The 13498-nt window shown below is 41.4% G+C and overlaps 1 protein-coding gene across 1 annotated transcript in view; it reads right to left on the minus strand.

Moving 5' to 3' along the window:
- Window positions 1-13498, minus strand: part of DYTN (dystrotelin) — a 61979-nt gene that overhangs the window by 28245 nt on the left and 20236 nt on the right. Inside the window, exons 8-9 of the mRNA XM_047770470.1 lie at window positions 10381-10492; window positions 8273-8421 (exon numbers count right to left, since the gene is read on the minus strand). Coding sequence (XP_047626426.1) covers window positions 8273-8421; window positions 10381-10492 — 261 coding nt within the window. The remainder of the gene's footprint in view (window positions 1-8272; window positions 8422-10380; window positions 10493-13498) is intronic.

Consider the following 13498-nt stretch of genomic DNA (forward strand, 5'->3'; position numbering starts at 1 on the left):
GTGTAATTTGCTATAACCTTTCTAAATGGCAATTTTGTATGATGATTCTTTAAAAAGTTCCCACTTCTCATTCTAGCGATTCCACTTTAAGAAATACAATCCTAGTGAAATAACTAGGGAGCTGTGTACAAAAAAATGAACAAGATAATCATTTTCAATAGTAATTTTATCCTGGATTGATTGTAAATTTAATTTTGTTCTTTTGCTCTCTTCTGACTTGTCCAAATTTTCTGTAGTAAATACATAGCACTTTATGATTGGAGATAAAAAAATATTTTAAAAAATATGTTAGTAGGAGTTCTCATTATGGCTGAAGAGGTTAAGAACTTAACATAGCATTCGTGAAGAAGCAGGTTAGATGCCTGGTCTAGCTCAGGGGGTTAAGGATCCAGCATTGCCACAAGCTGCAGCGTAGGGCACAGATGTGGCTCAGATCAGGCATTGCTGTGGCTGTGGTGTAGGCCAACAGTTGTAGCTCCGATTCCACCCGTAGCCTGGGAATTTCTGTATGCTTCAAGTGTGGCTGTGTAAAGAAAAGGAAAGTGTTCCTAGATTTTTCCTTGATCACATTAACAGCTTGAAAATCTTCCCCAAACTAAGGAATGGTTCACCAGATTTCTCTCCACCATTGCAAAATTGTCCAGATTAATTGTGCCTTAATTATTTTTTTCTTCTTCAAACTCACCTGACAACAGGGGCGGCTGCCATTGGTTTGTTGAGCCTGAGATATTCTTTGAGGTATTTGTGTGAAGGGCTCTGGAGCTGCTGTTTCTACTGGTCCAGTTGGACTTACATACATCGGTTCTTCAGATTTATTGTGCTGAATGGAGAGCCTGCTATAAAGCAGAATTTTATGAGAGGTTGTAATAATTTTTAAAGGTCAGGTATGACATGGAGGAAAGTCTTTTCAGAAAATGTTAAATCTCATATGCAACTTAATATCCAAAAGACAATAAATTAGCTCAATTTTTTTCTGTGCTTTTTATATTATATTATTTTGTTGATACAGAGTGAATTAGCCAACAATAGGAACAAAAACTCCATTTCCCTCCTTGATAATTTAGGCATAAGAATGCAAAGAAATTCAGGGATGACTGCAGAAAATCCCCCAGGTCATCATGTTCGGGTCAGATACTAGGGGTTCTTCCTGCAGATGTGTGTTTATCTTGTCATCTCTAAAAGAGCATAGAGTAGAGCAGACTAGTTTAAGGTCAGATATATTCCATTTTATATAGCTCCATTTAGTTTCATTCCCTTATTCAAAAACTATTTCAAGCATCTTACCATCTTGGGTTATTTCAGGTAAAGACTTTTTTTTTTTTAAAAAAAGCAGAGAACTCCCTGCTCACAGAGACTTTACATCAAATGAACAAATACACACCCATGTCTGATGTAGTGCAATGATTTCTTCAGAATGCCATGAGAAAATAGGAAAAAAAGCAATTAGTCTGTGGTACACTTTAATTATGTGTTTAAGGGGTTGGCATTTGGGGATAGAAAAATAGGTAACCCCTCACGTCTCTGTTACATACCTCTGAGTGACAGACTCTATGCCCACCTCATCTCAAATCGTTTTAACACCTAGGCGTCGTTCAGCACCATTTTCTGTAGACATACGAATACTTACAAGTGGGAAAATACATATTGAATTTGTTTTTGAAACTGAAATGGCATCTTTCCATACACATAATTCCGCCACATGCCCTGTTGCCTGTGATGATGACTGTCCTCTGGTTGAGTCAATAGAGCTAAAATGTGTTCTTAAGTGGATTCACATAAGTCGATTCTCTGTGTTCTCGTGTATGTCTGTGTCATATACATTCCACCATTATTTCTACCAGTGGCTCTTCAGTCTGTTTCTTGCTCTTTGCCCCACCCTCCAATGCTACAATGTTTATCCTTATTTTCTATGTAGTGATGATTTTAATCCTACAGGACAGAGTTCCAAAAACTGGATAGAGGGCCAGATCTTGCGTATGTTTATGTTTAGTAGGTACGACTCTTCTAAAGCCAATTTCTCCATGCGTGCATCGATTCCATCGCCTCCTGACTGATGAATGACTTTGCTCCAACAATTCTCCCTTGCTTCAAGTCAGCAAGTTTTCCCTCTGCAGACTCATTCTCTGCAGTATCCTAACATGTCATTATTTTTCCCATCATAACAAAACATTCTTTTAACTTCACTCACTCTACTACCTACCCTAAATCTTAGCTCCCTCCATAGTTAAAAAAAAAAAAAAAATCCTAGAAAGAATTTTCTTGCTGGATATCTTGAATTCCTTAATCCCCATTCTCTGTTTTCTTTTTCCTTTTTTTTTTTTTGTCTTTTGTCCTTTTAGGGCCACACCCACGGCATATGAAGCTGCTGGCCTATGCCAGAGCCATAGCAATGCGGGATCCGAGCCTCATCTGCAATCCACGCCACAGCTCATGGCAACGTCAGATCCTTAACCCACTGATCAGGGCCAGGAATCGAACCCACAACCTCATGGTTCCTAGTCGGATTCATTAACCACTGAGCCAAGACAGGAACTCCCCCATTCTCTCTTAAACTCCCTCCAATCTGATACTTTCTACGACCACTGTCCTACAATATTTTTAAGGTCATCAGTGATTTCCTTAGAGTCAAATCCAAAGGTCAGCTCTTTGCAGAGGCAGTTGACGTTGTAGACCAGCCCCTCTTCCCTGGAACACTTTCTTCATCCGTCTTCAGAATTCCTCCTTCCTCATTGGGTTTCCTCCTACCTCATTCATCGCTCTTTCACAGCCTCTCTTGCTGGTTTTTCACCTTCTCCCCACCTATGTAATGTGAGTGTCACAGGGCTCAGTTCTCAGTTTCCCTCTCTTCTCCACCTATACTCTCTGTTTGGTAGCTCACACAACCCCATGGCTTTCAGAACCGTATGTGTCAACCACTTCCAAATTTGATCTCCAATAGACTTTCTCTCAAATATCAGGCATGAGCAGAAAATTGCCTACCTAAGGTCCATGTGGGTGTCTATGAAACATCTCAATCTTAACCTATCCCAAACTGAAGTCCTGATCTTCCCTCCAACCCCCAAAACTGCTCCACCCATAACCTCTCCCATTTCAGATGACAGCAACTTTATCCTTGTACTTACTACAACCCACCATGATCGTGTATCTAGTACAGGTACGAGAAATTGACCTATGGATCTGAGGAAGAGAATGCGTATTTTATTAATTGATCCAAGTTTATAGAGAAACCTAATATTTGACAAAGTCAGTATCTTATTTAAGTGGAAGAAGATAGCCTGATTAGCTATACATCTAAAAGAAAGAAAAGCTAGACCTTTGTTAAAATAAATTTCAAATGGGTGAAAATTTAAATTTCAAAATAGAAATATTAGAATAAAAATTAGGAACACATTTAAATAGCCATGCTTCTACATTGCCCCTTTTATTTTCAAAATTTCCCCCTTCAGCCTGAATTGAAGCAGGACCCTACGGTCCTTCCCCTCCATGTCCTCCAGTTGCCTTTTGTCTGTAGAAAAACTTTAGTCAAAGAATAAGTTTAATCAGAGAAGTGAGAAAATGCAGAAGCAAAGGAAAACAGTCAAATGAGATCAGAGAATAACAGTTTAGTCATTAAGCAAAGTCAAGGACTTTTAGCTCCTCCTCGAGGGCTTGTAGATACTATTCTGGGCCATGTCCTGTGAGCTGTCTTATAGATACAGAAACCCCCATCAGATGGATGAAATTAATTACATGATGACCAGACTGTAGCCATGACCTAAGCTGCCACAATTCTGAGAACTGGACTCAAAGAAATGGAAACAAACTGACCCTAGAACTGTACTTAAAACAATCAAGACAACGCTGATCAGACTACTGCATCACCAGTTTCCAGATGACTGTCAGAGCTGACTGTAATGTTTCTGCATGTGGCCCCCTCTCTCTGCATATAAAAGCTCTTGCCCACTGATTATCGATGGATGGGAAAAGTCAGCCTTTGGACAGAAGTTCTCCCTCCCCCTCCCCTCTGCCCCTGTTTTCCTTTCTTTTCTTTTCTTTTCTTTTCTTTTCTTTTCTTTTCTTTTCTTTTCTTTTCTTTTCTTTTCTTTTCTTTTTTCTTTTGGCCATAGTGGGAGTTCCCAGGCCAGGGATCGAATCTGAGCCTCAGCTGTGGCAATGCCAGATCCTTAACGCCCCGTGGCACAGCAGGAACTCCCCAGACCCCACTTTTAGTCACCCTGGTCTCCTTGCTGTTCTTTGGATCTGCGAAGCACACGCCCACTTTGAGCTGGCTGTCTCGATTAGCAGCATGCTTTCTAGACTGCTATAACTATAAGAAAACTGCTACATATATAAGACACTACTATACCTACACTTATAAGATTCATTCTCTTACCTCCTCAAGGCTTTGTTCAAATGTCACCTCTCACTGAGGACCATTAAAATGACCCTATTTCATTTGCTACCAACTTTTCTTCTAAGTCTTGTTCTCTCTACCTGGCTCTCCTTTTTTTTTTTTTTTCCTTTTCCTTTAGTGCTTTTAGCTTCTAATGTATTATTATAACTCATGTAAATGCCTACTTTTAATTCTCTGGGTGCCCTGATGAAATGAAAGCTCTATGAGATCTTCATCTCTTTTGTTCTCTGATATATTCCAAGTGCCTAGGAGAGTGTTCACTAAGATTTATTGAGTAAATTATTTTTCAGATTATTTCCTGGCAAGTCTGTAGCCATTTGTACTTCTACAAAATGTCAAGGGCATTCATGGTACAAATAAGACAGGCATTTTTCGTTAAGGCACGTCACAGCCTTCTCGCCCTGAAGAATGCCAGACAGTGCTTCAGCATCGTGTTTGGAAGCCATTTGTAACAGTGAAATCACCGACAAAAAGCACAAAGATGTGAAAAACATGGTATGAAATTTATAGTATGAGAGCTGAATCCAGAAGACAGGGAGTCAGTCACTCAGCTCTACCTCAGCTGCACAGCAGGCACCTCGCTTTTTTTTTTTTTTTTTTTGTCACTCTGTGCATGTCTGCCAATGACCAAAGAAGGATTGTGAGTGCTGATTTTTTAGGTTAGTTTCTGAAGCGTGTACATTCTCATGCTAGTGTCTTCTCTTTTAGGAATTTGGTATGTTTCTCCTTTCACTCAGGTCTTGCTCTCTGTACTCAATATACTATTACATTTTCTTTACATGAGTTTTGTACCTTTTGTAAATTTTTTTCCCAGTTTCATTTGAAAATAACATTACAATATTATAAATAGAATTTTTAGAAAGTTTCTGGCTGGATATTGCTGATGCAGTAAAGAGCTATTTGTGCATATGTATTTTGTTCTCCGCCACTCAAAATGTATTAATTCTAGTTGTTTTTGTGAGAGTTAATTGGGGTTTCACAATCATAATTTATAATCATATTAGCTGCAAATGGAAGTAATTTTGTCTGTTCTTTTTCACAGTTTTAATATTCCTTTTCCTTATATTTATAGGAAATTCCCTAAATATTTAATAATAGTGGTGATATTTGACACCTAGCTCTCAGTTTTGTTTTTGTAAGTGAAATATTTTCAGTGTAAACTAGTATGTGGAATCCACATTCTTTTTACCCTGAAATGTGTGCTGAATCAATGAATGAATTCAATATTACTATTTGGAAATAACCATGAATCTTTTAGAAGATGATCAGTCTGCCTCTGCCAATGTAATAGATATCAAGGATACGTTTTGGCCTATTATTACAATGTAGAACAGTAATATTCCACATTAACTTCTCCTTGACCAATCACTAAGAATTTCTGAACTCATAAATATCTAGGATAAGTGAACATTTTTCCATTAGAATTTTACTGTGGGGAACTACTCTATTGCACTCTGGTGAACAGAGTAAAATATATTGACATTTAAAGAAGTTGGAGTTCCCGTCGTGGCGCAGTGGTTAACGAATCCGACTAGGAACCATGAGGTTGCGGGTTCGGTCCCCGGCCTCGCTCAGTGGGTTAACGATCCAGCGTTGCCGTGAGCTGTGGTGTAGGTTGCAGACGTGGCTCGGATCCCGAGTTGCTGTGGCTCTGGCATAGGCCGGTGGCTACAGCTCAGATTCGACCCCTAGCCTGGGAAACTCCATATGCTGCGGGAGCGGCCCAAGAAATAGCAAAAAGACAATAAATAAATAAATAAATAAATAAGTAAAGAAGCTTTACCTTTGCACGGGACTTCCAAGTCCCTTCTTTCCTCATCTTATCTCCACAAATACTACCCTGGGAGTAGGAAGGACAGGTTACCCCTACTATTAGGTGAGGAAACCGTGTCTTAGAAACATTCCTCAAGGCCACGCACAGAGCTGGCTGAAGACAAGGTTTCTGTGTCTCTGTCCCAGGTTCAAACTCCACCACTGTCCTCCCACACTGCGTACTTATTGCTTGCGACCCTCTTTTATATTCCACTCTAAAAGACTCACCTTATTTTTAAATTTAAATTACGTATGCTGTATTAAAGACATATATCAAGATGATATTCAAATTCTCTAACGTGAAGAATGTATTGATAACAACCGGATACATCAGGGTGGTACAAGCATAAGGCATGACATCTAATTGCAAAGTCAGTATGTATCTTTCCCTTTAAAGAACTAGAAAATATGTAGTAAATTATGCCAGAGTGTGTGAAGTGATAAAATGACCATAGAAATAGGGTTTGGGACAGAGATGGAACTAGCTCATAGATGTCTTAGAAAAGATTCAAGAATTACAAAAAGAAATTAATTCATGAATATCCATTTGACTAAACGATCTATTTTTATACTTCAGGTAGATAAAATGAAAGTGAATGAATTATTCTGGTTTTTTTTTCCTCCCCAAAGTTTGATGATCGTAAGCTCAAGGAAATGGTACCTCTTTCCTTTACCTTCTGCACTTTCAAAATATAAGGAAGAGTTACGACAAAAGTTAAGGTCGGGAAGGCTGTTTAAGTCATCTCTAGGCTGGTGCTCAGGTAGGTGATGGGTGATCTCCTGTATGGGTGGTGGGGGTCCTTTGAGATAACCCTCTGGAGCACAGTTTGGCACTCTGAATTTTGAGGATTAACAAAATTCACAACTTTTGAAGCAATGGTTTTACTTCAGTGAATTTCTCTTCATAAAATATTAAAAGTATAGGAAAGTGCATGTATAGGGATGTTGACTACAGAATTGGGGAGTGGGTACAAAATTCGAAAATTACCAAAATGGAGTTCCCATCATGGCGAGTCGGAAAGGAATACAACTAGGACCCATGAGGTTGCGGGTTCAATCCCTGGCCTCACTCAGTGGGTTAAGGATCCGGCATTGCCATGAGCTGTGGTTTAGGTCGCAGACTCGGCTTGGATCCTAGGTTGCTGTGGCTGTAACTGTGACTGTGGCTGGCAGCTATAGCTCCTATTCTACCCCTAGTCTGGGAACCTCCATATGCTGTGAGTGCAGCCCTAAAGCAGAAAAAAAAAAAAAAACAAACCCAAAACGTTCAATGATAAGAAATTGCTTGTGAATTACGGCACTCCCTTATAAGGATAAGAATGAGGTAATTGAAAATTATATTTTAGAAACTAATGACAAGAAAAGTGCTGTCCTTTTAATGTGAACAGGAAAAAGAATGAAAACTTGTATCTATAGCATAACTCCTGATCTGGCAATATGGAAATGTGACCAGCACTCACCTGTGAGTGATGGAATGAGTTTTCCCCTGCTTTTTTTTTTTTTTAAATGAAGTATTCATCTGAATTAGGCTTTCCAAAGTGAACCAACAAAAACGAAAGACGTAGGAGAAGGTTATTCAAATAATCTAATAGTAATAATCTTCTGTGTCTGTCTGAGGCCTTTAGTTGGGATAACTCAAATGACTGGATAGCCCACTTAAAAGTATTTTTGTCTCTTGTTCTATTTCAAAATTAGAATTTGGAGTTCCCTCTGTGGTGCAAGGGGATTGGCGATGTCCCTGTAGCACCAGGATGCCGGGCAGGTTTGCTCCCTGGCCTGGCACAGTGGATGAAAAGGATGCAGTGTTACTGAAGCTGCAGTGTAGGTCACAACTGCGCTCAGATCTGATTCCTGGCCCGGGAACTCTAGATGTCCCGGGGCGGCCAAAGAAGGGGAAAAAAAATTGTAGAGGGAAGGAGCATCTTAACGCCTTCCCCAGCTCCAGCTCTTGCCTCCTGCAGGATCATCAGGATGGTGAATTGGCTACTGATGTCCCGTGCTGCTGCGTAACCCAATACCCAGGCTCCAGGCTGCCATCCCCCAGGTCTGTCACTCAGAGACACTCACCTGGCCGGGGCATGGTCAGCCCTATCCTCTGGGTTCACCTGGTCCAGCAGCCTCTGCCTTCTCGCAGCTTCTTTCCTCCTACAGCGCCCTTGGAGCAAGTTGTTTCTGAGTGTCCTGAGAAGGAGTTTTGTATTGTCCTTTACTGACACCTGTTGGAACGGATGACATTAAAAAGGGCGTCAGATCAGTCTTAACATGCTCTTCTTTCCTCACTTGGGTGGCGTGGCCATTGTGAAAGTTTCCGAAATTATTTCCCTTAATTTTATGTCTATAGAAAAATCATCTCACTCCCGTACTGCCTGAATTCCTTCACATTCTCTCTCTGCCCACATACATGCAGCATGTGTTTCCAAATTAAATACCTCTCAACTTCTGCAAAAACTCCTCTTCCTTAGAGCAACCCAGGAATGTGGAATTTTAGAGCCAGAAGAGGGTATGTGGCTAATTTGGGGGATTCCTTTGAGACTTTATCTCCAGCAAAATACTCATGCATTTTATTTTGTATAAAATTTTAGTGGAGGGACAGGCCACCTGAAATCTGACCATCGACCCCCACATGTAAGTCAAAAGGAAAGGAATGAGATGTTTCATTCAAAATTTTCAACCCTTGAAATCTAACATGTAATAACAAAATGACCACACGGTGTCAGCCTAACACCGATAAGCCCCATTTCTCCCCAGGCTTTTAGAACTGGAAGCCCATAGGTCAAAGAACCTGAGAATCTGGGCTAATAAAGGTTAGTAAAGCAATGGCCACTGAAAAGTCTTTGGCAAGGTCGAGGCACTTGATTTTTGTAGACCATTCCTGGTAAAAAGAGAATGAGGGGAAAATGTTCTCAGTAAAGAAAATTAGTCAACATCTTTCACTACTGTAGAATTGAGGGTGAGGCCGTCTGCCCAGAAAAACTGATCTGTACTTAGTGAGGAAAAGAGGGTTCTTTCTGGGAAAATTTAAAAGCTCTCTGCCTTAAAAGTGTCCTATTTCTCTTTTTTTGTAGCCAGAGCTGAATTCTGTGGCTGGGTATTTATTATTATTATTATTAAAGTGTAGTTGATTTACATTGTTGTGATTTGTTTTTGTCTTTTTTTTTTTAATGACCCCACCCGGGGCATATGAAAATTAGCTGAGACCTACACTGCAGGCGTGGCAATGCGGTGCTGGAAACATGCTTTAACCCATTGAGTGAGGCCGGGGATTGAACCTATACCTCCACAGCCACCCAGGCTACTGCAGTCGGATCCCTAGCCTACTGTGCCAAAGCCGGAACTCCTACTTTTGTCTTTTTTTAAATTCAAGTATTCTTGATGAGTATTCTTAATTTTCTCAAAACATTCGAAAGTCAGCCATGAAGTCTAAGTTTCATACTCCTTCAGTCAAAATTGAGATAATAATCTTTATCTCTTATTTTTCCTAAATAATAATAAAAAAAGCTTGAATTTTGGAGTTCAGGAGAAGACACGTTAAAAAATATCTCAGAGTTCCCTTCATGGCTCAGTGATTAACAAACCTGACTAGGATCTACGAGGATGCGGGTTTGATCCCTGGCCTCGTTCAACGGGTTAAAGATCTGGCACTTCCCCCAGCTGTGGTGTAGGTTGCAGATGTGGCTCGGATCCCGCACTGCTGTGGCTGTGGTGTAGGACGGCAGCTGTAGCTCCCATTCGACCCCTAGCCTGGGAACCTCCATATGCCGCAGGTGCAGCCCTAAAAAGCAAAAAAAAAAAAAAGGAAACATCTCCCAAAATGCACTAGCAACTAGAGGCCTTGTTGCATCACTTTTACCAAAGAGTTTTTCTTTTTAATTTGTAACCATTTCCAATGCTTCTCACCTCTTAGTCCTCATATATCTTCTAGTACATTGTAGAGTCAATGGCTTCACATTGGACTCTGGCCTTTTCTTGTTCCAAAAGGTTTTATTAAAATCTTTACAATATAAAGGAAGTATAGGAATATGGAGAGATAGTTAAGGTTGAATGTGTCACTTTCTTAGTCTTAAGTTTTACATGTATGAAAGGAGTGGTTTTACTGGAGAGAAAGCTTTTTTTCATTGCTGCAGCTTTCCCTGAGAAGATTCTTGAAGAGTTTGGTACATTGCATTAGATGTTACCTGGATGCAGTTCTCGATCACAGGATGGGACTTCTGGTGAGACTTGCCATGAAGACCAGATAAGAAACACCCCTGGCAGATGTCAAAGTTGAGACACTTCAGACAGCGGTACCTACCAATTAAAACAGAAGTGTGACTTACATCCTTACTAGAAGAAGGAGACAAAATACCATCCAGGTGGAGAATAAGCACCCTAAAACATGCAGGAGGTGTCTCAGCGCTCCAGTGAGTGTAAAGTGTCTCCCAAATTTCATAGGGATGTTAAATGACTCTGATGGTTTATTTAATCAAGGAAGTCTTTTGCTGCCATTTTTTATAATATGGCATTAATTTTTTTTTCCTTTTCTTTTTAGGGCCACACCTGTGGCATATGGAAGTTCCCAGGCTAGGGGTAGAATCAGAGCTGCAGCTGCTGGTCTACACCACAGCCACAGCAATGTGGGATCTGAGCCTCGTCTGCAACCTACACCACAGCTCACAGCAACGCCAGATCCTTAACCCACTGAGCCAAATCAGGGATCGAATCCACTTCTTCATGGACACTGTGTCAGGTTCTTAACCTGCTGAGCCACAATGGGAACTCCAGTGTAGCGTTAAATTAATACAATTTCATCGACAAACTACAGCATAGAGACTTGATTGATCTTCTCCGCCCATCCCCCCCCCCAAATATATATATACACACACAAAGAATCTTTTATATTCAGGATACTGTTGGCTGCAACTCTTAGGTTTGGGTCTTTCGTTTTTGTTTTTGTTTTTTTTTTTTTGGCCACGCTCACAGCAGGTGGAAGTTCCAGGGCCAGGGATCGAACCCGTGCCATAGCAGCAACCTGAGCCGCTGCAGTCATAAAGCTGGATCCTTAACACACTGCGCCAAAAGAGAACTCCAGGATAGACTCTTAAGTCAACAGCCACGTTTTGCATAGCTGCACAATGCATTCAAATATTTTGAATCTAACTGCCAACTTAAAACCGGGAGATTTCCAAAAAGCTTGAATCCTAGATTCTGCCGAAAAATGTGTGAGGGATGATGATATTGGACCTTCACTCCTGCATGGTGTTGGGGGAAAATAAAACCATAGATAAGGAATCTGAACCAACGTGTCCTTATTTTAGAAATTGGTAGGTAGGAAAGAACAAAGCGGAAGAAGGAGAGTTCCTCACCAGCCACAACCGGGTGACCGTCACCCCTGAGTTTCTTAACACATCAACGTTGCAGACTCTGTTAGGAGCAGTTACACCCTTAAATCTCCTGTGGTCAGAAGTGGAGGAGGAGAGACACGACATCAAGTGCTTTCACTGACATGTGGAATCTGAAAAAAGGACAGACTGAACTTTGCAGAACGGATGCTGACTCACAGACACTGAAAAACTTACGGACTCCGGAGGAAACAGTTTGGGGTGGGGTGGGGGGATGCGCTTGGTTCTGGGGTGGAAATCCTGTGAAATTGGATTGTGATGGTCATTATGTAACTACAGATGTGATAAATTCATTTGAGTAATAAAAAATTAAATTAAAGTAAATTAAATTAAAAAAAAAAAGAAGTGGAGGAGGAAATCTTGAGACACTCTGGTCAAGGAAGGGTGGCCCTTATACTCAGGGACGATATTGTGATACTGGGGAGGGCTGCTAGGACGTCATAGTCATGAGTTGGCAACTTTTAAGGATGAGTGAGATGGTGTTGTTTTCAGTAAAATATCAGGGCTCTCTCCTTTTCCCTCGGGCTATTTTAACCCCTGTCTTCGACTACAGTGGGTGTGGCATCACGTTGTGTCTTCCCCATTGATGGCAACAACAGTAAGAGCAAGGAGGGGGCTATGCCTTTTAAAAGGGCCCTGGCTACCCTCATTTCCCTCATTTATACGACCAAGCTTGCCCCTAGAAGCATTCGAGTTTTCAACCCGTCTTAAAAGTAACAAAAATGAAAATAGGACCAGATTTCTGTGCTCTTCAAATTCTACGCCTTGATGTAAAGACATGCTATGGAAGCTTGAGGTACTAACTAGCAAAATCAGGGAATATATGATGACGTGCCAAGTGAGAGGCATGGAAAGAAGTGCTGTGGGCTGGTATGGTCGGGAAAGTTTTCATGGAAGGCGTGAGACTTATGCTGTGCACAGAATACTGGGCTGGAGATTAAAGCGGAGGAGATACTAGGGAGAAGGAAGAGGGGGAGGCAGGTAATGGAGGCTGGCAGGGGACAAGAGGGTTTAAAGCTTGTCACATCTGGGAGTTCCCATCGTGGTGCAGCAGAAACGAATCTGACTAGGAACCATGAGGTTGCAGGTTCGATCCCTGGCCTCGCTCAGTGGGTTAAGGATCCGGCATTGCCATGAGCTGTGGCGTAGGATGCAGACACAGCTTGGATCTGGCATTGCTGTGGCTCTGGTGTAGGCTGGTGGCTACAGCTCTGATTCGTCCCCTAGCCTGGGAACCTCCATATGCCGTGGGCGTGGCCCTCAAAAAGACAAAAAAAAAAAAAAAAAAAGCTCCTCACGTCTATCAGACCTGTAGATAACTCTGAAGAATAAAAACTTAGGGAGTTCCCACTATGGCTCAGTGGGTTAAGAATCCCACTGGAGCAGCTGGGGTCACTTTGGAGGCAGGGGTTTTATGAGTGTGTTAGCAGTGGGTTAAAGGATCTGGCTTGCTGCAGCTTCGAGTTACCCCACAGCTGCAGCTTGGATTCAACCCCTGGCCCAGAAACTTCCATATGCCATGGGTGCAGCCCAAGCCAACCAACCAACAAATAAACTTGGGATGTTCCTGAGGTCAGGTGGCAGAAGGCTTCTTTGACCAAGTTGTTTGAAGGCAGAGCAGGAGAAGGCAAATGGCACAAGACCAACCCTTACGCCTGCATTTACCTCTGTACCCACACCAGTCCCAGGGTAGGATACTAGTAAAGAGTGCAAGGGCTATACAGTAGCAAACCTTTTTGAGCGGTTACTATCCAAGCAGGCAGTGTACATGCGTTGACCCAGTTAATCCCCATGAAAATTCTTTAAAGTAAGGCATTCTGATTATTCTCATGGTACAGATGAAGAAGCTGATTCAAGGAGATTTTAAGCAACTTGCTCAAAGTCACATGACTCCTTAGTACGTGGTAGAATGAGG

The sequence above is a fragment of the Phacochoerus africanus genome, chromosome 3 (genome assembly GCF_016906955.1).
Source record: "Phacochoerus africanus isolate WHEZ1 chromosome 3, ROS_Pafr_v1, whole genome shotgun sequence".
NCBI classification, from domain to species: Eukaryota; Metazoa; Chordata; class Mammalia; order Artiodactyla; family Suidae; genus Phacochoerus; species Phacochoerus africanus.